The 24,988-nt window shown below is 45.5% G+C and overlaps 1 protein-coding gene across 1 annotated transcript in view; it reads left to right on the top strand.

The window, feature by feature from the left end:
• The window catches only part of MARS2 (methionyl-tRNA synthetase 2, mitochondrial), a 179,048-nt gene extending 154,506 nt beyond the window's left edge, over positions 1-24,542 (top strand). Inside the window, exon 3 of the mRNA XM_069613097.1 lies at positions 22,746-24,542. Within this exon, the coding sequence (XP_069469198.1) occupies positions 22,746-23,924 (1,179 nt within the window). The 3' untranslated portion in view covers positions 23,925-24,542. The remainder of the gene's footprint in view (positions 1-22,745) is intronic.
• The last annotated feature ends 446 nt before the right edge of the window (positions 24,543-24,988 follow it).

Here is a 24,988-nt window from a genome sequence, read left to right as displayed (position 1 = left end):
GATCCAAAAAATGTTACTGCTTATCTGTGGCAGCCAACCAAATTGCGCAGAACGGCAGGAAAAAATCATTTATTAAAAGTTCATTCAAAGAGAATACCTATCATAAAATGGTGTTGTTGGCAAATGGAAATACATATAGAGAGATAAGAAAAATGAAATCTAACGTTCTGGATATTGAGGCACTAAAAAAGATTGCCATCAAAACGAAGAATAGAAACTTTGTTAGGGGCCATAACGCTCCCATATTTGTGAAAATTGGTTCCTAATGTTCAATTTAGTAAGGGATTGGGATGCAAGCCAATTTTGGAATACATTTTAATTACATGCTGGTGTGCAAGAGATGGGTAAAACTGCGATTAATTGCATCCAGAACAATCTTCGGTTTCTTACATAGATCAGCTGTATCATAGGAAACCAGATGTTTACACTTGGTCGGAATTTCCATTAAGCACTGATGCCCTCATCTGGGATATTGAGGATATGCAAGGGATTATAGCCAAGATGAAGAATTCTAGGTCGCTGGGTCCTGATGGGATTCTGAACTTGATCTACATGAGATATCCAGGATACTGGGACCATACCTTGTGTAATCTATTTCTAACCATAGAAGAAACTGACATAATACCTACCAGTTGGAAACCATCAATTATGATTCCCATGTTCAAAAAAGGTGCAAGAAATGACCCGGCTAATTACAGATTATTTGCCGTGACCGATGTGTGCTCAAAAATCTTTGCTAAACTTCTGTTGGTGGAATTGAATAAATGGATAAAGAGTAATAGTTTATTTTCGAACCAACAGGTGGGTTTTATGCACAAAATCTATGAGTATTGATGTATGAAATGTGTAAATGTTGGAATTAAAAGGAAGGCACACTTGTACATATGCTTCGTAGACTGTATGGGGCATTTGACATGGTGGATAGTGATCTGTTATGGCTGAAACTGCAACGATGCTACATTAATCCAATGCTGCTCTATTTTATTAGAGATTTGTATCTTGATACCAAGGTGCAGATAAAATTAAGCCAGGAGGGGTCCTTGAGTGACTTTATTAACACCAATTATGTACTGTACAATTTCTACGTCTGATCTGGGCCAAGCATTGGAAAGTGCCCATACCTATTCTACCCAGAATAGGTAAGGATAAAAAAAACTTGGCTTCGCGGATGACACCTTGTTACTGGACAAGACTCTTGTAGGTTTGCAAAGGAATATGGATACCCTAGTTGAGTACTCGGCGAAGAATAAGCTCATAATTAACTATCAGAAAACAAATTATGGAGATTAGAAGACCAAAAAAAGGGGTGGACATAACTGGAATTGGTCAATGGGTACAGAGAACATTGACGTTATGCACTCGCATATCTATCTAGGCTTCCTTATCTCGGACAAGTTGTGCTCGATCCAAACTCAAGGACACATTATGTTAATGATCTAGAGAAGATATAGAGCTATACAAATTTTTATCAGACATAAACATGTATAATCAACTGAAGGTTTCTTAACACTATATAAAACTTGCTTGATCCCATGCTAAAAGAATTGGAGCCCAAGATTTGGAAGAATATTTTGGCTTTACCAAGGAGTGCCCCAATAGAGGAAATGAATCGAGAGCTTGTATTTATCACTCTGGACACGAATTATAGCCATGGGTATTTTTTATACAAGAAATTTAGACAAATGTAATTCTTGAGTTTATATATTGTAACTTTAAAAATATACTCATGGAAGACCACCTGGTAAGGCTCTGGTGGAATGGATGGGAGATGTAAGCTCCTTTTTTGCCAAAATTAGATTCAACATCTCAGAGAATCATTACAGAAAACGAAAGGCAGTTGAAAGAATGCCCCCATACATTTTGTATCGGGAATAGAGTATAGTTAGACCGAAAGAACTTGGAGCCTACCAGTTTTATATTTTTCACCTATTTGCGAAGGATACACCTTGCCATTGTTTGATCATTTTGATCATTAAGTTAGATTTGTCCTATTAAAACTGGTGCTGCTCCCTAAACTATCCAGCAGGGGCTTGGTCCAAAATTGAATACAGATTGGTAGATTATGTAGACAAGAAATTGAGACTTCTAGGCATCTCTTAACTAATTGTGCCACATTAGGTATGGTATATAATAGAAGCTATTCAAATTTGAAGCGCCCTCTCTCAAACTACCAATCTGATCAAATGTGGGAGTTTTTGTTTGCTGCTAATTGTACGCTGATGAATTTTGCTTTATACCTTGTTTGGTGTGCTGTTGAAAAAAGACTAATGGGACCCACCCCTGTGTGGGAAGTACCTAATCAAGTTAATCCTAATATAATGTAACTCTGGCCCAGGATAGTAAGATATCCATTGTGACTTTATTTTTTTCTTTTATGGAAGAAATGTTTTTATAATTATGACTATTGAATCTGTATTTTTGTATGCCGAACTAACAGACAAGACAGTGGTCACTGCAATATGCAGGGTATTTCTCTGTATCTTACTGTATTGTTTTTACAAATGTATATTTAAATGTTTTTACATGTGTTGTAAAGGTTTAATTAACCATAAACAAACACAATAAAATAAGTGTTTGAAATCTATTGAGAAAAACATTGTAGGCAAACCTTTGCGTTTTATGATATGGTTTCTGAAAAAGAATAGGCCCCTAGCTATGTATGAGCTTCCCACCACAAAAAAATAGTATGAAGCTCTGTGATGGCAAAGAAACTAAACTAAAATTTACCACATTCCAAGGACCAGCTACCCCAATAGTGCACAACACTGAGTTTTCTCCTGCCTATAAAGATAGGGTGTTTGGTCACTGGCCTACTTTTTAAAGGAGTTCATATAGGATTCAAATATTGCAAGGAAACCTTTTGAAATTCCAGATAAAGACTGCTTTCGGTATTGGTGGGTAAGACATTGAGCAATGAAGAACATGAATAAAGACGGTGCTACCAAACCGCTGACGAAACAGGAAGAAATCCTACTTGTTGAGTAAGGTCTCATTTCTACAATGTATTAGTTGCTGAATAATGTGGTGGAAGTAAGTACACCATTATACATATCGTCATGGAAAAAAGAATTCATGAAGTGCCTTATGATATACTAGCAGGTGTACCCGTACTTTACATGCTAATTCCTACTTCAGTCCTAGTTTGAAGTTTATTCAATGAGCTAAACCAATACTTCTTTATAATTGTTCTTTTATAAGCATAATACAGAGCTTTGTTTCTAAGCGTGGGATCGGGGTTCAAGCCTGTGTTGCGCTACATTGTCTTGCTTCCAAGACAAACGCCTTGGCCCTGAGCTATCCTTACCCTTTTGTAGACAATCAAAAAAAAAAGTCCATAGGCTCCGCTCTACGAGAACAAACACGGCCTATTGACCTGTTCTTTGGGAAGGTGCCCACTCGAGAGTCCGCAGCCACACTTTAACTCACTGTACCTCAGAGAGGCACAGCTCCACCTCACCGATGAGGTCCAACAAGGCTGAAACACGTGTATGAGGTTGCTGTTGGTACTTTTGTTCAGAAGGGAATTGCCATAGCATTTCGGTGCTGGACTGCCCATGTGGGTAGGACAAAGACTGATGTGGAAATGGCCATTTTCCATCTGTGAAGGGTACAGTGAGCAAAAAGTGATGACTGCGAACTCTCGAAGTCGGACAAAACCACAGAACACGTTATCATGCCATGTTCTTTCTGGAGAGGGGCACCTGCTACCTTTTTGAAACTCATTTGTAGACAACATTGCTAATCTTCCCTGTAGGAGCTAGTATGAGCAAATTGTCTGTGTCGAACTCTGGAGCAAGCCACATAAAGCTGACCATGAGAAAAGAATGAATCACGTAAATCTATTCCAGCTACTTTGAATTGGAGTGTTGAGATTGCGCAGCAACATTACTGGTGTCCTGATCTACAGCGGAGGCAGCAGTGGCCTCAACATAAATGCTGTACATGTAGGGCTGAAACATGTAAGCTTGAAGTGCCGTACCAATACAGATGAAGCATGTAAGCTTCATACTGTTGAGATGGCATACATTCATCAACTTCTTTAGGAAATGAAGTTCCTGTAATTATCATGAGATTTGCCGCGATGTGCCAGACAAACGTCATTGCGGACATTATTGAATAGACATTCACGGTTTACTGTCACCCACATTACTACAAAAGCACTGTTTTGTGTCACCTGCATGACTTCAAAGGTGAGTGCTGCTAATGTCAGCTAGAATGCCAAGATAGCGGCCGGAGCTTGAGGCTGCACATCTCGCTTTGGGCCATACCTAAACAAGACCGAAGCAGGCGAATAAATACCAAATAAGCCCCCACAAATTGCACAAGTGCTGCTGATAAAAATACTTTCCCAGACAAAGGGTTTCAACTGGATGGGGTCTGGATTATGAAGAGAAACAAAGCGGAGAAGAATAGGCGTGAAAACATGCCGCTCGACATCCCCTCCCACAGTGGAAGTGCAGGTAGGGGAAGAGAAGAGGGGAACCGGCAGCCCCTCAGTTGAATCAGGCTTGGATTACGAGGTGAAGCGGAACGGAGGAGGGAAAGTGCGAGAACGGGCGGCCCGACAAACCCCCACGGTTGAAGTACAGTTTGGGAGGAGAGGAGACAAGCCGGCAGCCATATCGGGTCAGCAACTCCCAGCAACGGTATCGGAGGTGGATCGGAGCAGAAACTGGGACAAGCACCAAGGAGGCAACACGTCGCTCCAGACCCCAAAGCTCGGAGCCGCAACGAGACTGAGCGCTCCCCAGGACTCAAGATCTAAGGTACGCTGTTGCCTATAAGCAAAACGGAAGCAGCGCTGGGGAAATGACTGATCACTGGTGCGCGGAATATAGGGAGAGAAAAAGACAGAAGCTGCAGTTATCACCACCAGCGCGCTGCTACTGGAGACAGCAGCAGGCACAGACAGGAGGAGGGCCGTTCAACTACTGTAGTCCCCCCACAGACCTCTAAGTGTGCAACGCGGGTGCTAGGATTGAGGGATAAGGCCCTACACGGACCCCGACGACCCAATCCACTGATTCCGGAGAGGGCATATTGTAAGCTTGGGGCACATGCAGAGAGGAAGCTGAGGGCATACAAAGCAAAAGAGACACGTTTGAGCCTAGGGCATGAAGGGACAAAACAAAGGTAGCACTGAGGGTGCAAAGAATTAAAAAGCTGCAGGAACACAGGAGAAGCGCCCTCCCCTTGCTAAGACACTAGAAAAGTGCCGGATGCACACAAGAGGTGTTGGAGGAATAAACATAGAAACACGCCCTGGCATTACATAAACCAGATAAAAAACAGTACACAGACGGACCAGGAGCAGATAGCGGTGGTGGAGGGGTGAAAGGAAAGCAAAAGCAACAGTGCAGCACAGGTGCCCCAACATACACCACCCGGAAATAGTGAACTATACGAATAGGAAGTGTGCCTCCCCCCCCCCCTCCCCCACAACCCCCCTATTCTGCATCATGGTTGAAAAATAGGGAACGGAACTGAAGAAGAGCATATGCAACAATAGTCGCAGCATGCTGAATAAAGGGGAACAACTCCCAGATGCCAGGGATGAAATAGGTGTACGCCGGCAAGAACAGAAAAAGAAAAGCTGCTGGAGAAAACAGCAGGAAGATGCACAGATATCAACGACTGAGAAGAAAACGGGGGGGAGAAGAGACGGCCTTAAACAATGAAGAATTGCAAGAATGCCTGAAAGGAATGGAGAGCAGAATGATTGAATTGTTCCAGGAACAGTTTGGGAAGATGAGGAGCTGAAAACATTGCTACATGAAATCAGGAAAGATATCGGTGATCTTGGGAACAGAGTAGATGGAACTGATGATGGCCTATCGGAAATGTTGGAAGTCAAGCAAAATAGTATCTTGATTGCACGTGCCACGCATAACCTGGAACTCCAGGCGCAAGACCTCGAGAAACGCTCACGGCAGTTCAACATTAGGATAAAGGGGCTGGTAGAATCAGTTCTAGATAGAGACATCAAAGAGACCTTGCAACAGTGCTTTAATAGCTTATTGAATGGAGTACCACCAGACGAAATAGGAATGGACCGTGTGCACAGAGTGAGACCCAGGAAAAAATGCACAGGAGCAAGACCTCAGGACAGCCTGGTTGCTCTGATCTCATACACTATGAAGGAGGAAATATTGAAAGCAGCACATTCACAACATCTAACAAACGGGTCCCAGATTCAATTATACCAAGACCTGGCACTAACCACGCTACAGAAGAGGTCAATGTACCTAGTCACGAAGGAATTGGTGGCCCAAAAGACAAGTGAACCTTCACATTTGGTCTCCTATTTACGTGGGTGGGCAAACCGCACCAAATCACCTCATTCGAGGAAGGACTGACCCTGATGCACATGGAAGGAGACGAACGAACGGAACACAGGCCAAGAGATAAATCATCGGCTGAAGGCGCCAGAAGATGGGCATGGTCAATGGACAGGGAATGAAGGCGTGAAAGAGATGTCAAACTGACTGGCCCTCACAACAAATGATGGGTCAAACGGGAGTAAGAACTTGAATGACAGATAAATGTGAGGAATATGGCGGGGGACAAGGAGCATTGAAGAGCGGGTAAAGTTACGGCTAGGAAGGAATGAGCCCGGACAAAGAGGGTGATAAAGGGCCGTCTTGGAAACTAGATCAGGGTATATAATATCCTGGCTGGGGAAATTCCCAGGTTGTACCAGACCCAACGCCCCCGAGTGCCAACTGGAGCAGGGGGGGTCCAAAAGGACCCAGGTCATGGACAAGTAAAGTTAAAAGGTGTTGGGAAAGGGGGAGGTGGGATGGGGAAGGAGTTGGGAAGGGGTTGTTAAATGGTACAGTTTTTCTATTTGGTCCGAAGGAACTGGAGTGGAAAGTGGTAAGAGAGTAAATTGGTATCAAGTTTCCCTGGGCATGGCTAAAATGAAAATTTTGGCTTGGAATGTACAGGGTTTGAATATAGCGACAAAACGCCTCTCGATCCTGGGGAGACTTGTAGACCTCCAAGCGTCAATAGACCTCCTCCATGAGACGCACCTCCTCCCCGAGGATGAACAAAGAATGTCCCACACAGCCTAACACAAGTATTCTAATGCTCCAGTGGTGTGGGATGTATCAACCCACTCATCCAAGCCCTGCAACATCACTGTGCATTGCTGGCAGCAGAAACATCATAATGGTCGCCGGAAAGCATGCGGCTTGCCAGAAATCACCAGAAAGTGCGCAGTAAAAACCTGAAAAATAGGCCTCCATCCACTTTTGCCTATCTTAGTGAGCACAGGAGATCACTGCCTAAAACCACCATTGGGCTACCCACAAAGTAGCCTGAAACCACTTGGAAATAGCAATGCTGATTGAAAAAGAAACACAGAGCTGTTTGAAAATCCGTTTTCTTGATTGTCAAAAATTGCTAAAATCATGGCTCACAAATCACCTAAAAGATCCAACCTCTTTGTTGGGTATTCCACATCATTACTGCAAGAATCCACATCAATACAATGTCAGCAAAAATCATATGTTCTCAGAACAAAATCCTATTTTAAAGATCCTTGATGGAAAGACAGCTGTCCAAAATAGGTGTAATACCGTTGCTCACCCCTACCAGAAAGCCGGCATTTGAAAACCATTTATGTAAAGTTGAACAATTGAACCCAAACTATGTCAAAAGAAAATTCCATCAAGATGCCATATAGAGTGGCACACAGTGATTTCATGTCGAAAAAGACTTGATTTAAAGATATGTTGATTATTTTAAGTTTATAAATGTATTTTTTTTTTACAAGGAACTGTGTTGCAATTGACCAGAAAGTAACCTGATGAAGTTAAAACTCCAAAAGGCTTGCTTCCCCTGAGAACCCTTCACACCTTGGGCCTTCCCACCAAAAGGGAGGATGTCGCATGGACATGTTAATCAGATGGGGAGTAGATTCCTCTGCTGGCAGGAGAAAGAGACCATAGAGTCTTTCAACTGAATAGGGAATGCTAATTTCGGGTGTGACTGACCTCAAACTGCTAGCAGGAAGCAAGACATGTGACCCTCTGAGTCAGCCCAGCTCCTGGAGGCGGAGACAAACCATTGTGTGAATTGAAAGCAAATGTATGTTTTATAAAAATGCTTATAGCAAAGTGTACCGAACTGACAAAAATGTAAAATTTTGAGTGTGAAAATGAAAAATTCCCTCACGATTTAAGACTAAGCTGGATGCCGTGTGATGTTCTGAGACCAAACCCCGGAATTTAATATTGCAGCTGCAGTGTTTGTGCTATGAACATGAAAATTACAGAGATGTGCTCAGATGGAGTGTGTATGCCTGTGTAAAATTTGGTGCAGAACCAATATTGGGAAACCCACCAAAAGCGCGAATAAGTGGTCATTTCTGAACCCAAGCTCGTAGGAACATGGGACTTGAACAGAGACATGCCTTAATTAATCTGTGATGTGTATATGTATTATGAACAACTTGTGTATCTGGGAAATATGTTTTCTGGGTAAAATAGATTTTCTATGTAAAAGCAAAGGGGAGGGATTTCACTTAAGCCATAAAACACAGCATCACTCTGACACATATGACACAGTGCTCCTGTGTCAAATCAGGGGACAGGGAATCCTCTAACCTGTCAAATCCTTAGAGGGTTGGGCATTGTAGAATCAGCCTCCCCACCCGCTTTGGAAATATATAAGTATAGACTGCTTAGGACAGGCAAGGACACACATTTTTCCACTACTCAACTGATTTCTTGGCGCACCCTGTGGGAAGACTCCAGATCTAGCACCAACTCTAGAACCAAACTCTAGAACCCTGGAGCAGAGAGGCCTAATCCAAAAGCTGAACCCTTCTCAGCAGGCCTTCAGAATCTTTTGCAACCCGATTCTAACCCCTAAACTTCCACAGGGCCTAACTAAACCATGCAACAGCCTGGCTGAGCTGTTTTGTTTCTAGCTAAGAACCCTGTGCTTAGAACCAAGATCCAGACCCAGAAAGCAGCTTTGTATCCAGAACCCGTCAGATCCAGTCTAAGGGGCCGTCCAGACCGCAGTGCAATGCTGAGAGCAGAACCCAGAGTGCCCGAGACCTGTCCGGTGGCGAGTGAAGCCAAACCCTTGACCAGATCCTGACGGGGGGGCCCCCTTCCATTCCCAAGCCTAGGAGTGAGTATCTAGTCTAGAACTGTGCATAGTCATCTCTTAGTCTAAAGTAATCTTATTCCAACCATTTCAACCTATCCAGAACTGCATTCTAGAATCTTGTGTCCATCCTGTTGATTCCAAATCTGTATAGCGCGATCTGTCATATTTGAAATCTTGACTTTATTTCTGAAAATCTACCTTCACGAAAACCTCTAACTTTTGAACCGCACGTCCTAGAACCGAAATGTAACTGTCATTTTACCTAAAACTACATTGCAATTCATTATAGTTTTTCCATAATCGTGTTTCACGCACGCGGAAAAATTGCAGCGAATTGCAATTTTGCTCCATTTCACCACATGTCAGAATAGCTGTTTGTTTTCAACTGCTGAAATTCGTTTCCAATCTAACAATCCTTCATGAATCATTGCTAGTGTTGACCTGTACCAATCCAAAGTAACTTTCACTTATCCTGAATCTCCTTTAGTGGATTAAAATCATTTTAGCATATTTTCCCATTCATTGCTATCCCATTCAAAAGTTTTTTTTGCCTGTTTTAAAATCATACCTGTTTTCTCTAAGCTTGCTGGGGGAACTGGGATTGAACTGCATTATTGATAATATTCCTGATACCTGTGTGCCCTCATTTCCATCTCTTCATATTGCATAGCGGGGGGAGTGAGTAATAACAGGGGGAAAAGTGATCATATTGTCTTTTGATTGAAACCATATCAAGTTTTTCTGAGTTGCATGTTTCCTGTCTTGCATTTCCTTGAGCCCATTTCAAGTATTCTCTGCTACCTTATCCTTTCTATTCCTACTCCTAAGTGATTAAAGAGATTGTTGATATTGTGATATTACCCATTACTGATTACTGTTCATATTCATAAGTGTGCTAATCAGATATTGTTTTATTCATAAAAGTGTGATATATATATATACACATATTGTTCAATTCTTCAAATAAACCTTTTAATTTGCAAAACAAACCTACTTCTTGGCCCAGTGAGGTCGGGGAGATTCAAAGAGGGGCGTTATATAAGGGTTCATCATCCAGATTTAAAGAACTTTGACATAAAAATATATAAATAAGGGCTTCCATTGGGCATCCCAGACTAGGCATTGACTTAGTTGGAGTCCTGGATTGAAGTCACTTGCAGTGGGACGAAAAAGGAGTCTCAATTTTGATAAGCGATAAAGTAACCTTTTAAAAAGCAATTTCTCTACAAGGATCCTTGGTGGGAGGTACCTGGTCCTCAAGGGCTTAACAGGAGAACGGAAATGCACAATAATGGTGTGGTCTATGCTCCTAATGAGAGGCAAGACCTCTTCCTGAAAGAAATTCTGCAGAAAACTGGGAGTTGGTGTGAAGGGCAGGTGATTTTTGGAGGGGACTTTAACTGCGTGGTGGACCCTGTCGTAGCCGAAACGCTTCCGCCCCTCCCCTCTCAAACCAAAGAAATAGGAAGGCTCTGGGGAAATTATTTAGGGACCTAGAGGTCTTAGAGACATGGAGATTCTATCACAATGAGGAAAGGGAATATACCCACTACTCCTCAGTACACAAACGCTACTCGAGAATAGATATGCTGGTCTCGTCGACACTCCTACCTCAGGTGGTAAATATAAAAATTGGGGTTAGGTATCTATCGGATCACGCCCCGGTGATGCTACAAATTGAGCCAAACATGGGCCACAAATGGACCCAGAAATACTGGAGACTCAATGAGCTTACCTTGAGGGACATTGCACTCAGAACACGTATGGAGAAAGTAATTAACAATTACTTTAAGGAAAATGATAACGGGGAAACAGACTGGAAGATAGTTTGGGGCGCAGGGAAAGCGGTGGTCCGGGGGAATCCATATCCCAGTCCATAATATGTCAGGGGGGAAGAAGAAATAAGGAAGAGAATGGAGGGTGAAGTTAAGGAAGCAAAAGCAAATCATAAAACAGATGCAAAAAACATTAAGGGCACTATGGAAGGTTGGGACACAACTGGAAGCTCATGTGGCAGATCGTAATTAACACAAAACAAACCTATTACACGCTGGGAGGGAAAGCCAACCGATTTCTAGCTGCAAAACTGAGGAAGCAAAGAGCCTGGAACCATATCCCCCAATGTAGGCATGAAGAAGACGGACCATGTACAGCGGAAGCTGATAAAATTAGAATCATGGAAAGATTTCATGCGGACTTGCTGAAACAGGAGGGACTAATCCTCTCCTTCAGGATAGGTAAATGGAAACACTACAAATAGCACAGATACCCAGAGAGCAAAGGAAGTTTTAGGTGCATCACGGGGCTGGAAATAGGCAATGCAATAGCATCCCAACCAAACAATAAGACCCCTGGGCCCGATGGATTTGGGAATGGCTTTTACAAAACTTTCAGGGCACAACTAATCGCACCACTGACGCGACTATTTAGCCAAATAAGGGATGGAGACACAATTACAGAGGACATGAGGAAATCCACAACAGTATTAATTCTGAAACTTGGGAATGATCCCTCAGATTGTGCTAGCTATCGCCCTATCGCCTTACTAAATAGCGATGCTAGGATATATGCAGAGATACTTGCGGCTAGACTCATGTAGGTACTCCTGAATATAATTCATACAGACCAAGCGGGTTTCATTGTGCGAAGGCATACGCAAGATAACATACGCCGAGCCATAGACCTCATAGATAGGAGTACTAGAGGCCTTCAGATCTGGGTCAGAATTCACTAAAATATTAGCATATTTCCAAATACCATCGACAAACTTCTTGGCTAATGGGCAAACCTCAGCATTGATTAAAATCTGGAAAGGCACGAGACAGGGATGCCCTCTCTACCCCCTAATATTTGCCATGGCAAAGGAACCACTCACGATTAGAGTAAGGCAAGCCCTCGGAATTCAGGGAATGTGTGGGAGAGAAATGCACAAGATTGCAACCTACACGGACGATATATTGTTATTCCTGAAATACACCCCAACCTCGCTACCTGGGGTAATAGATAGGTTATAGGAATTTGCCGTGGTCACGGGATTTGCCATAAATTATTTAAAGTCCAAAGCCTTAAATATATCCGAACACCCAGGAGACATTAAGTAAGGAATATCCTTTGATATGGGAAGAGGAGAGTATAGAATACTTAGGGATTCACCTAACGGGATATAAGGGACTATATGGGGCAAACATAATCCCACCGTGGAAACAGTTAAAGGACTACCTACAGAGATGGGACGCCCAGGACTTCTGGTTCACTCGCATAGCTGCGGTTAAACTGACCTTGCTCCCCCGACTACTGTACATAGTGGGCTCGCTCCCAGTTGAAATAACACAAATGCATAAGTCATTACAGTCACAGATTAGTTTCTTTATTTGGCAAAAGAAAAAACCCAGGATACAAAAACGTTTTGACACACCCTATGCTTCTATGGGGTTTGGGGGTCGCTGATGCATCACGATACTTACTGGCGGCTCTGATGGCGTCTATGCTGAAATGGGCCGCTGATGAAACACAACAAGCATGGTGTCCGATAGAACAATGTGTCATGTCCACCCCCCCCTTGCAAACACTCCACGCCATGCGTACTGCAGCTCGGATAGCTAATGGACAACTCTTGGAAGCAATCAAAGCATCACTAAAGGGATGGGATCAGGCATTGAAAAGACGGACAACTCCCCAGGGCTTTTGTCCATGCACCCCAATGGCTTACGATACAGACTTCACACCGGGGCAGACGCCCAAATTCTTGGGCACTTGGGTGGGAGGAACAGCCTTCACTCTGGGAGAATTCTATAAAAACGGGACCCCCGGAGACCACTAGGGGGCATGGACGAAGATGGCCTCGTGAGCAGTGCTCCGCACCAGGCGAGGCCGTAAAGTTATACGCGAGCCCCTGCAAGGAGCTTGGTGAAGGGCAGCTGTCCCCCACCGGAGGTGTAAAGTGCAGCGGGACGGTACAGGCGGGCCTCTGGCCTCGGGCACTGTCTGAGCCGGGGGTCTGAGGCACTACTGAAGCGGCGCAGACATTAGGGATGAGGGACCGGTAGCGGAGTCTCGTGCGAGGCAAAGGGAAGTGGGCGAGCCTCGCCAACACCACTAAGTAAGGTGCCCGCTCCCTCCCCCTGCACTCCAGCAGTGGGAGGGGATCTCCGGCGCCCTGGAGGAATAGGCCCGGCCAATATAAGGCGGCGGGACGTTCCCTTCTCCCCATAAGATCTGCATCAGCACAGAGGCAGGGAGCGGACACAGCGCTGCGGGACACCCGCCAGCCCAGTGACTCCTCCCACGCAGGAAAGAAAGGTGCAGGAGCACCGGCACCACCATGGGGCGGGGAGGGTGGTGAGGGAGAGGCAACGTACCAGCTCCTCCTCCCCATTGACTTGCCTTGTGGAGCGGCAGTCAGCAGAGGCGAATAAGGGAGAATTGGAGAAGGCGTTGGAATAACTGGCCCCAGCCCCTATTCCCAGGGCAAAGGACAATATAAAGGCCCCCAGTGCCCGAAAACAGGAGACGCAGCCACAGAGGAGTAGTGGAGTGGCTTCCCTTCCCCGCTACTGCAGGGAGGAAAAGTGCGCATAGCGCAGTGCAGCTCATGTCTCCCTGTAGGCCCCACTGCTGTGACAGTGGAGTAGAAGCACCAGCACCGTTGGTAAGTGAGATAAGTGGCTGGTAAGCAGCGAGGTGACCGCCATGCCCCCACTGGCCTGCCTCGAGGAACAGGCACTCGCAAAGGCTGGTGGGGAGAGAATTAGATATAGCTCTGGACAGCCAACCACAGGCCCCCTCCCATTGAATTCACCAAAGCATCAGCAGTGTCGGGGGGTAGGACTGACATGCAGTGTAACCCCTGCCAACGCCAGCTGAAACCAAAGTCAAGCTCACCAGATGAAGGCCCTAGTGGTTTAGACACAGACAGGGGTCCAGCGCCCAACGGCACCTCGAACAGTGTTGAAAGCCTAAAAGAAGTATGGTCAGTGAGGCTGGAGCGAGAGCAGAGAGACCGGTCCTGGGGGGCATACAACAGGACCTACATACAGTCCTCTCAGAGCTAAGGGCATTCAGGGCGGAGGTCCAGGGGTCACTCTGAGTGCTTACAGAGAGAGTTACAAAGGTGGAAGACCGAGTGGAAGCCCTGGAACACTTGCACCATGTTCAGGACATTGGGGATGTGGAGGTGGAGATGCAACTGAAGGAGCTGGAGCGCAGAGACAGAAAGATGCGATCTAAAGTTTAAGACATGGAAAACAGGGCGAGGAGGAATAACCTCTGTATTTTGGGGCTCCCAGCCCACGACACAAACATCAAAGGACCTCAAATTCCCTGAAGCAGCTATTCCAGAACCTATTGGGGGCCACGCCAGAGAGAAACATTAAGTTTGATAGGGTTCATAGAGGCGCCGGTCCCAGCAGTGGACCACGCTCAGTGGTGGCTAAGTGCCATCAGTACACCGACAAGGAGGAAATCTTATAACGAGCAAGGGAGCAGGACACTATCGAATGGGGAAGGAGTTCAGATTGGGATCTTTCAAGACCTTACGGCCTACACCCTAGTCCAGCGTCGCAAGTGCAGACCCCTGACGAAATGGCTTCAGGATAAAGGGTTCAGGTACCGCTGGCACTTTCCCTTCGCCCTCATATTCAGGCTTAAAGGAGAAAATGATGTACTGCTTCAAGGTAAGGACGCAGACAATCTTCTAAAGGAGCTACATACCGAAGAGGAGCAACCAGAAAGGGAGAGCCAGGGCCTATTGCGTGAGCGTTTTAAGAGCGTGTTCTCCCAACCCAAAGGGAGGAAAAGAGATGGAGGGCCTAAACGCTCTAGCAAGCCAAAGACCAGACAATCGCCCCCGCCAAAGTGAACCGTTGCTCTAATAAACTGTTAACAGAAGGTAGGTGAACGAGATACTATGCTGCCAAAAAAGGGGCTTGCTAGGCCGGCGCGAGCCCTCACACATTCTGGTGACCTGGGGATATCCAGGTGTGTCCACTTAGTTGGGCTTCAGGCCCCGTTCTTGTTCACTTGTTTTTTGGGGGGTGGGGGGTTGATGTTCGGGGTAAGGGGAGGTTCCACGGGAGGGTGCTGGGGGAGAAGAGGGGTGGGGGAAACGGCATGCACAGAGAAGGGACATTCAAGTCACATGGTAGAATAGTCTCCACAAGTACAGGGGGATTTCTCAAGCAGGACTATGGTTGATCTTAAAGTTCCTACTCTCAACCTCAAAGGTTTGAACTCTCCAAACAAATGATCTGCCTTATAATATGTTCCGGTCTCTCAGGCTGTCAGTCCTGTTCCTTAAGGAAACACATTTCAGGTAGGTGATGGAGCGGGAGAGGGGAGTGGGGGGGTCAGGGGGCAAATGTTTTGGGCCTCCAACAGGGAACAGAAAAAAGAAGGGGTAGGGATTGTCCTGACAAGATCCTTCTGTATGGAGGAATATCAAATTAGGAGGGGCTTTTCGAGGTAGATTCCTGGCACTCGAGGGTTATGTGGAGGGAGTTTTGTTTACCTTGGCCACGGTCTACTCGCCCAGCACAGGGCAGATTTGCTTCCTTAGGAAGGTGTTCGCTGCACTTGATGAATGGGGGGGGTGGGCATGTGCTAGTGGGGGGGCGGGGGGACTTCAACCTGGTAACAGACCCGGAGCTGGATCTGTGATCGGCAAGAGCGGGAGCAACTAAGCAGACGGGAAAGGAGAACAGGGAATTTGCAGCCCTCCTCGAGGAGCACTTTTGGGAGGATGTATGGATGGCATCCCACCCTCAGTCGGGAGGTTACATTTCCCCCACTCCCCCCCCCCCCCCATGCCACATATACCAGAATAGATCTATTGTTGATCCCACAGGAACAGGCGTCCGATATTACCTCCCCCAAAATAGAAACGGTCACGTGGTCAGACCACGAAATGCTTACGGCATGCTGGAATTTCGAGACCAAGAGAAGGTTTTACCTGGGGTGGAGATGTAATGGCGTGCTGCTCAGAGATCCGGTGTTTAGGGAATATTTGGGTGATGGAATCGGAGCTTACTTTGAGATCAATGAGACGGGAGAAGTCCACCCCAATACTTTGTGGGGAGCGATGGACTTATTGAGACCAAAGTGCGGGATGAAATCTGAGGGCTCAGTTGAATGTTGCGGGGAGGAACAGGACAAACTTGCTACACAATATCCACGACAAAAGGCTGGCCCTACATACCACACTTATGAGGGAGGTGGTAAAGAAAATGAGATACAAAAAAGCAACATTATTATGAGAAGGGGGACTTGGTGGGGTCACTGTTGGCCAACAGGGTCAGGGGGAACAGGCGAGAAAGAAGGGTGGAAAGGATCCAGACAAGGAAAGGGGTATGTTGGGCCCACGGGAGGGGATCCCAGAGTGCTTCGCAGAATACTATGAGGAGCTGTATAGGAAAGCCCAGGAACTGGGGGACCAAGCGATAGACATATCTTGAGGGCCTAGCTATCCCCAAGCTCACCCCCAAGGAGATTGAGGCCTTAGAGGCCGAGGTCACGACGAAAGAGGTGATAGCAGCTATAGGGAGATTAAATGCTGGGAAGGCCCCTGGGGAGGATGGGTTCACTACGGACTCTTTCAAACCATTCCAAGAGGTGCTGGCAGGCCCCCTGGCAAGGGTCTTTAACTCTGCTAGCGAGGTGGGCGAAGGGCCCCACTCCTTTTTGGAGGCTACAATAGTGGTATTCCCAAGGCAGGGAAGGATCCTACGTATTGTTAGGCGTATAGACCCATCTCCCTTCTCAACGTGGATGCCAAGATCTTTACAAGGGTGCTCACCAACAGGCTGAAGAACAACCTCTGATTCACCCGGTCCAGACGGGCTTTGTCAAAAATCGGCAGAGCGCAGATAACTTGCATAAAATCCTGCATTCGCCAACGGTCAAAGAAGAGGGAGCTCTGATACTGTCCCTAGACGCAGAGAAGGCAGTCGACCAAGTGAGCTGGTCGTTTCTAAAAGGGGTGCTGTCATCAATGGGAATGGGAGGTAAGTGGGTGAGCTGGATAGCAGCCCTATATTCCATCCCTGGGGCAAAAATGGTGGTTAATGGGGGAAGAGTCGAAATCCTTTGGCCTAGGCAGGGGAACCAGGCAGGGTTGCCCCCTGTCGCCTCTCCTCTATGCGCTGGTCATGGAACCCCGGGCTAGAGATATTGGGGGCAATAGCCGAATCCGAGGAGTGTGGGTGGGAGAGAAAAGTTTGTTTCTTTTCGGATGACGTCCTTCTGTACATCACCCAGCACCGGACCTCCACGCCACTACTGGAGAGGCTCGAAACCTACAGGGAGCTGTCAGGTTTTAAGGTGGATCTCAGCAAATTGGTTGCTTACCCGGTGGGACCCGAGAAAACCCAGATTGGGGAATATATGAAGGGAATGGGTTTTAGAGTGCAGGGAGGCAGGTTCTGCTATTTAGGTGTGGAGATTCCAGGTGACCTTGGAGTCTTATTCGGCAGGAACTTCCCACCACTTTGTCAGAGAATAAAGAGGGATCTCGACCGGTGGGCTAGACCTAATCTCACATGGATGGCAAGGCTCAATAGTATTAAAATGGTGATCCTTCCCAAATTGTTGTTCCTACTCGAGATGCTCCCGGTGATTGGACCAACACACTTTCTGGATGTAGTCAAACGCAGGCTCCTGATTTTCCTATGGGCTGGGAAGAGGATTGCATACAGTACCCTTACTCTCTCACGGGAGGAGGGTGGGGTGAGGCTCCCAGATCTTGTGACATATTACAGGGCAGCCCAGTTGCATGTACTGGTGGACCACATGGAGTCTAAGTCGGAGAAACAATGGGTTGCAATGGACAATACTACCCTTCACCCGGTCACCCTGGGCGAATGTCTGTGGGTCCCACAGAGGGATATACCAAGTAGGGTCCTCCGGCACCCCATGCTGGAGGTGGTGTGATCAATCTGGAGGGAGGGGAGCGAGATGAGGTGGATCACTACCTGGCCCATTACTTGTATCTGGGCTCCCCTGCTGAGATGTTATAGCAGATCCCTTACATACCAGGCATGGTACGAAGCGGGGCAAATATGGGTCGGCAGGGATATTCTGTCCCTGAGAACCCTGGCAGACTATCTTCAGATTGGCCAGCTCTCCCTGTTTCGTTACTTACAATTGAAGGGTGCTCTTAGGGACCTGCGGTGGGGACACAATTTGAAAAGGGACTTCACAGCCTTCGAGTCCTTGCTTTTATGGGGCGGGGGGCACAAAGGGTTGGATAGGTAACATCTATAAGGTACTACGTAATTCGGTGCCCCAGCGTGACCCCAAAGCTAGTGAGGTAAGGGCCAAGGATATGCAAAAAGGGATACCTAATGAACTATGGACCACTATGTGTAGGAGGGCCTCCCGATCTACAGCCTCCCTCCAGTTCAGAATGCAAGCAGTCAAGATCCTACACCGCTGGCACAACCGGCCTTCTTTGTTGGCCAAAATATACCCAAGAGCAAGCTTAAAATGCTGGAAGTGCCGAGCCCCGGTAGCAGAGTTCTGCCACTGTATATGGTGGGGATGCACCCACATTCATACTTACTGGGGAGAGGTCCTCTCATGGATCAAAGGGAGCGATGGGATTAATCACAGCCTGTCTCCCTGGGGGCTCCTGTTTGGAGTGTGGGAGGAGGAAAGAGAGGAGCGTGGAAACCATATGACAGATACCCTTTTGGTGGCAGCTAGAAACTGCGTTGCTCAGTTTTGGAAGCGGAACACAGCCCCCACGGAAAGGGAATGGTTAGGAAGGTCAGAACAGTCTGGAATATTTAACACACATCATTAACGAATCCAGGGTCAAAGTGGGTGAAATCTGGTTACCCTTTTTTTAAAAATATGGTGCCCAACCTGATGGGTAATATCGGTAGGAGTAAATGAGTGACTCTGAAGTAATAATATGTGGCTGTAGGGGTTGCATGCCGGGGGGAAGGTGGGATGGGGTAGTGGGAGGGGTTTTGAAGGCAAAGTAAGGACAAAATGACTAGTGGTTCTTTGTGTTTTGCAAACATTGGTTATTTCTTTGGTATGTCCTGATTCTTGGCTACAAAATGAATAAAGTACATTTTATATTAAAAAAAAAAAGCGGACCCCCCTTTTTGAGGAATGTAAGGAAAAATTCAGTATAAACGAGAGTGACCATTATAAATACGTGCAGATTAGGCACTGGATCACCCAGAGAGGTCAAAAAGGCAGGAACAAGGGCCCCAGTGGGACTAGAACTGATATTGCAGGAAGGAATAACTAGAGTGTTATCGAGATTATACAGATTGCTGGACAGGGCACAACTGGGGGATGAGCTCTTATACAAGGATAGGTGGGGGAATGATATTGGCACCCCCCCCCCATCACAGAGGAAGAATGGGTGCAAATATGGAGGAGGGCACATAATACATCTAAATGCACGGCCATTAAAGAAACCACATACACAATTTGCTATAGGTGGTACATGTCCCCTCACCGGATACATGTAATTAACGCAGATTACTCCCCTCTGTGTTGGAGAAAATGCGGGGAAATAGGGGATATATATCATATGTGGTGGACTTGCCCCAAAGTTGGCCATGGAGAAGGTGTGCTCGTTGAGAGCCGTGAAATATCTAAAATGTATGTCGATATGGCTACTGTTCCATGAATATGTGAAAGATGGGGAAGCTCACTTTTACAAACCAATGTTATTAACAAATGTACATATGAATTCACCCTGTCTGGTAAAGAATGTTCGATGGAAAGGATGCTAGAAGAATGTCAGTGGTTGTAATGTGATTAAAGAATTTGATCATGAGGAAATAAAATTCTTTAAAAAAAAAAAGAATCAACAAGATGGCCAGATTACTCTATCCTGACATCTCTAAACTGGGAATATATATTGCTTTATGTGGGCATATGCGGTGGATTGGGGGGGGGCAGCAAGGGAAGGGGGTTACCGTGTTGGTTTATAATTTTATTCTGCCACTTATTTACATTACTGTGTGCTATACATATAGAGTGAACGTATATAAATGAGTGGTTTTTGATGGTATTGTTCTTGTTAAAATGTCATTAATACATGAATACAACAGAAACTTAAGATAAATGAGCCACAGTGTAGAAGTGGTGTACATTATAGGAAATGCTGAAGTAGAAAAACTACTGGATTCTCAGACTCAAAGTGTTGCAGGCGAAAGGCATTGAAAAGAAAAGGGATGAGAACACCCAGCTGGGGGCTCTAGGTCACGTGCCAGTGGCAGCTGCAAATTCACCAGCCCAACAAAAGAAGTCTGCAAACCTAGCGTACCCATTCGAAGGGGTGGGGGGGCCTTCTCAGAAGCACCCAGGTAGGGAAATCATTTCTGCACAAAGAAACATCCCTAGAGCAGGAGTGGAAGCTGTAGTTCTTGGTCACAATACCGACCTTGCTGCAGTGGTAGTTTCAAGGAAACCCTATGTGCAGAGTTGATGGAATGTTGACACCAAGGCAAAGCAGTGTGCAGGGCATTTATAAATCCCTTAAAGTGGGTATTTCCAAGGGCACCGTCGTTGATTTAGAAGAGATTGAGACAGATTGGGCTCAGAACATTTGGCCTTTCTACAGTAGGTCCTCTTCAGAGGTTTTGTTATTCCCATCCCCTAACATTATTTGCCTGATGTCTCCCCTTTTATCTTTATCCCATAGGTCCTGTAATAGGTTTCCCAAATTCATCCATGGATCCTACAAACACAAGAGGTCTACTTACCCATTAAAAAAGCGGTCAAATAACTTTGATAGAATGTGATCCTGCACTAAAACCATTCCCACACTAGTATTTTCGTTCACCCTCCGTGCTCATTATTGTGTACAGTTACACCATCCTATTTTATTGTGGTAATTTACCATTATTATCCTGGGTGTTATGTTGTCACAGAGGAGGGTGGGTTAGATGAAGTGTTAAACCTGTGGTGTGACTTTTCACTTTACCCGACAGTGGCACCTCCCAAGAGTTCTCTTCAGTCATTGGACCACAGCTACAAAGAAAGCTGAAGCTTTTCCCTGTTTACCTAGGTTTAGGGAGGTAATTACAGGCCCTGAGCATAGGGCAGAGAGATGTCTCTTAATACATAGCTCTGCTGCGCATTCTCCACATTCTGCAGCACAGCATCCTGTGGGAAGAAACGTACTATACCAGTGAAGATGGTATGCGTATACCAAATGGTAATGCAACTAAAGCCGACACCTGTCCTATAGACAGCTGAAATGCTACCCCATAACTAATTTCCTCAAGTCTACAGCAGACAGTCTTCACGCAACTAGAAAATAGACGCACTTAATTTCAGCAGTTTCATGAAGCATATGTTGGTCCTGAATTCGCATAGGAAATCATTGTAGGCTCCGCCCAGTCCCGCGGTTAAGAGACAATGCCGGGGAGGTTATAACTTGTGACAAGAACCTTTGAAAAACAAAACCACCATGAGACACATTTCCTGAGAAACTTGCCACCCAAGTCAGGAAATTCTGCCCATTTACCGGATCCCCTAGTTTGTCTCTGTGGCTGTGGTTGCTGTATTTACTCCTTTATCATTGTAGTGCTCATCGGTACTCATTTCACGGATCACTTGCATTTGAATGAAGTGTGCAGTAAATGCCACCCAATTTCGCATTAAAGTAAACATTGTTCTACTTCCTTCTGAATACTTAACCTGTTAACTTTGCCTTTTAGTTGCTAAACCGGCCTCCTTTCTTTCAGAAGCCAGCGAAGTTCAACACTTTAACAATGCCACCTTTGCCCTCCGAGTTGTTTTTTTTTTTTTTTTGCTAAACGCCTTCTTTTTTTTCATCTACTCTACAGCTCATCTACTCCCTCAGCTGCTCTACTGCTCCGCATTTTTTCTTTTTTGGCTCCCAATTATCCCTTTGCAACTATTCAAAATCTTTCTTTTCAACAATTCTCTTCTCACGAAACCCCACATCCTGTTATCCAGATTTGGTGGCTTCCTATCACCTGTTGACCTTGAGGTATTTTTCCCAACAGCCTTGAATGCTCGATAATGCCTGGAACTCCTATGCCATTAGGCTCACCCTTAATGTTATTCAGGAATGCGCTACAAATACACAAGAACATTACATTAATTTGTTCTTCATGCACCAATACACTTCTCGTCTTTACAAACGTCCTCCCATGCTTAATGCTATCGCTATATATGTATTGACTGTGTGAGGGTGGCACCAAGATTTGCCAACGTGGTATTCAGTACTATGTTGTAAAATTGTCTTCAGATTGGTTCAGGGCAACATAGTTTTCCTTAAAAACCTCTATGATAATAGGGTCAAGCTTATAAAATACTTTATATAAAAAGGGTTTGTTTTTGTTTGTGGGAGATTGCCCACATACCATAGTGCTTACCGTCCTGCCCTCCATCCCTCGTAATGTTTTTGTTTGTGTTTAACTCTTTTATCCTTTCGCCTTTGCTTGATATATTTTGTTGCCCTTGACCTTATTGCAAAACATGTTGTTCAGAAGACGTTTTCACATTACTCTTTTCTTTCCAATAACTCATCCTGGCTTTGCCTAGGGTATGAACATGTAAGGATCACAAAATATGTATTTCTTTGAGAATGTGCAGCTTTAAAATAGCATTTTATTTCTTGTTTTCAGGTTCACTGGACCAAAGAAGAAAATTATATGTTCAAATTATCCGAATTCAGACTTCCTCTATTAAAATGGCTTGAGAACAATCCATGTGCTATTTATCCAGAGAGGTTCTACGATGTGGTGCTGCAAATGCTGCAGGAGGATCTGCCAGACCTTTCGGTGTCCAGGGAAAGAAATAGACTGACGTGGGGTATTCCAGTTCCTGGTGATGTGACTCAAACTATATACGTATGGTTGGATGCGTTGGTAAATTACCTCACAGTGGTCGGCTACCCAAAGGCTCATGAAAGCTGGTGGCCTGGTGCACATCATGTTGTGGGCAAAGATATCCTGAAGTTTCATGCAGTCTACTGGCCTGCGTTTCTGTTGGCTGCTGGTCTGGAACCGCCGTCTCGTATTTATGTGCATTCTCACTGGACAGTTCATGGTCAAAAGATGTCTAAAAGCCTGGGAAATGTAATTGATCCCATGGACTGTTGCAACCGATTTACAGTGGATGGCTTCAGGTACTTTCTTCTACGGCAAGGAGTCCCAGACAGGGACTGCGATTATTATCATGAGAAGGTGATGAAAGTAGTGAACGCAGAGCTAGCAGATGCCCTTGGCGGCCTTCTGAATCGCTGCACTGCACATGCCATTAATGCCACTCAGAATTACCCTTTCTTTTCCAGTGCCTGCTTTCCAAGGACTCCAGGGCTCTTTGAGAAAGAAGCTTTATCGAGGGTAACTGCAGAAGATTACAAGCTTCTGGAGTTTGTGGAATGCTTGCCTTCTGAGGTGAACGACCATTATGGAAACTTTCAGATTTATAAAGCGATAGAGGCCATCAATGTAAGAGTGAAGCAGACAAATGCTTTCTTTCAGAGGCATGTCCCATGGAAACTTGACCGGGATAACACAGCAGACAAGCTGTGGCTGGACACAATTCTATACGTCACGTTGGAGTGCCTGCGTGTGTATGGCATACTTCTCCAACCAGTTGTGCCAACCATTGCGGATAAGCTACTTTCAAGACTAGCAGTTGCACCTCATGAAAGGACGCTGAAGGGATTCCAGTTCCTCGCAAGGTACCATGGAAAAGACTGTTCCTTTGAGGGAAGGAAACTAGGTCCAGACACTGGCATCTTATTTCACAGACTTGAAAGGCAAAACTTGCATACAAAACAAAACATGTCTCTATAGCTCTGTTAGGATGGTAAACCACCATTCAGTACTGTGGACACGACAAATGCCTGTAACTGCAAACACACTCTGCTGAACAATAGGGCTCCCTTCACATACAACACCTCTCCCGCTGCATCATGTGCATTGTTTTTGATGCAAGACAATGTTTAACATGCAGCACCTGCAAAGGGTGTCTGTTGCTGCCTCATCCTATTGAAGGGTGCTTCAAATTCATGTCAGTTTAGCCCGCTTAAAGGCCAATAGATGGTCATCCATCTTTCAGTCAATGCACCTGCTTGCCATTGGAAAGGAAAGCCACACACGTCATGTGATTTGAGTGGTTGGCAGTTTTGTCCCTGACCCACCCTAGGTTTATGGTTGGCAGGTGGTTCCAGTGACATTACCATCTTGCCATATGGGTCTTGGGTTAATGTTCACTGCTACTCCACTTGGATCCAAAATGTGGTTATTGCAATGCTCATTACGTGGATCAGGTCTCTTTTACCAACCTGTAAATCTCAAGTGTCAGGATTTAAAAGTCTGGCGACCTTTAATTGAGGCAAGTATAATGCAAAGTCTGAAAAGTAGTGACCATGTATTGGCAAATCTGAGAATAAACCATCCTCGTCTCTTGCATCGTCCTTTCCATACCCTGTGTGTAATGCTCTGCCACTTAATAGCCTTTTATTTTAGGTTAATATTATGTTTAAAGCAACATCTTTAAAACGGTGGTAGAGGACTTTGATGCAATTTGTGCACATGGTCCAGGTGCGTTTAAGTGCTCTGTGCAATACAGAATATATTTATGATGCTGGAATACCTTGTATGCAACTGCCTGATCCCTTAATTATTTGTTGGCTGGTCTGGTGCTTATTGTGGTGCTGTTGTGCATGTCAAACATTTCTTAGTCATGTGCATTTTCCGTTTGAAGTGTTCTTTGATGTCGAAATTTAAGCTACAACAGAAGTAGGAAGCCCTGCTTTTAACACCGGAGGAGGCGCAGAGGGTGCAGAGCTGATGCTAGGAAGCTGGGATGCTAGGAAGCTTTGGGACCCAGTTTAATTCCACAGCTTCTATCCCTT

This window comes from Ambystoma mexicanum, chromosome 5p (genome assembly GCF_040938575.1).
Source record: "Ambystoma mexicanum isolate Mex_15411 chromosome 5p, UKY_AmexF1_1, whole genome shotgun sequence".
NCBI lineage: Eukaryota > Metazoa > Chordata > Amphibia > Caudata > Ambystomatidae > Ambystoma > Ambystoma mexicanum.
This window is presented reverse-complemented; position numbering and strand designations above follow the sequence as displayed.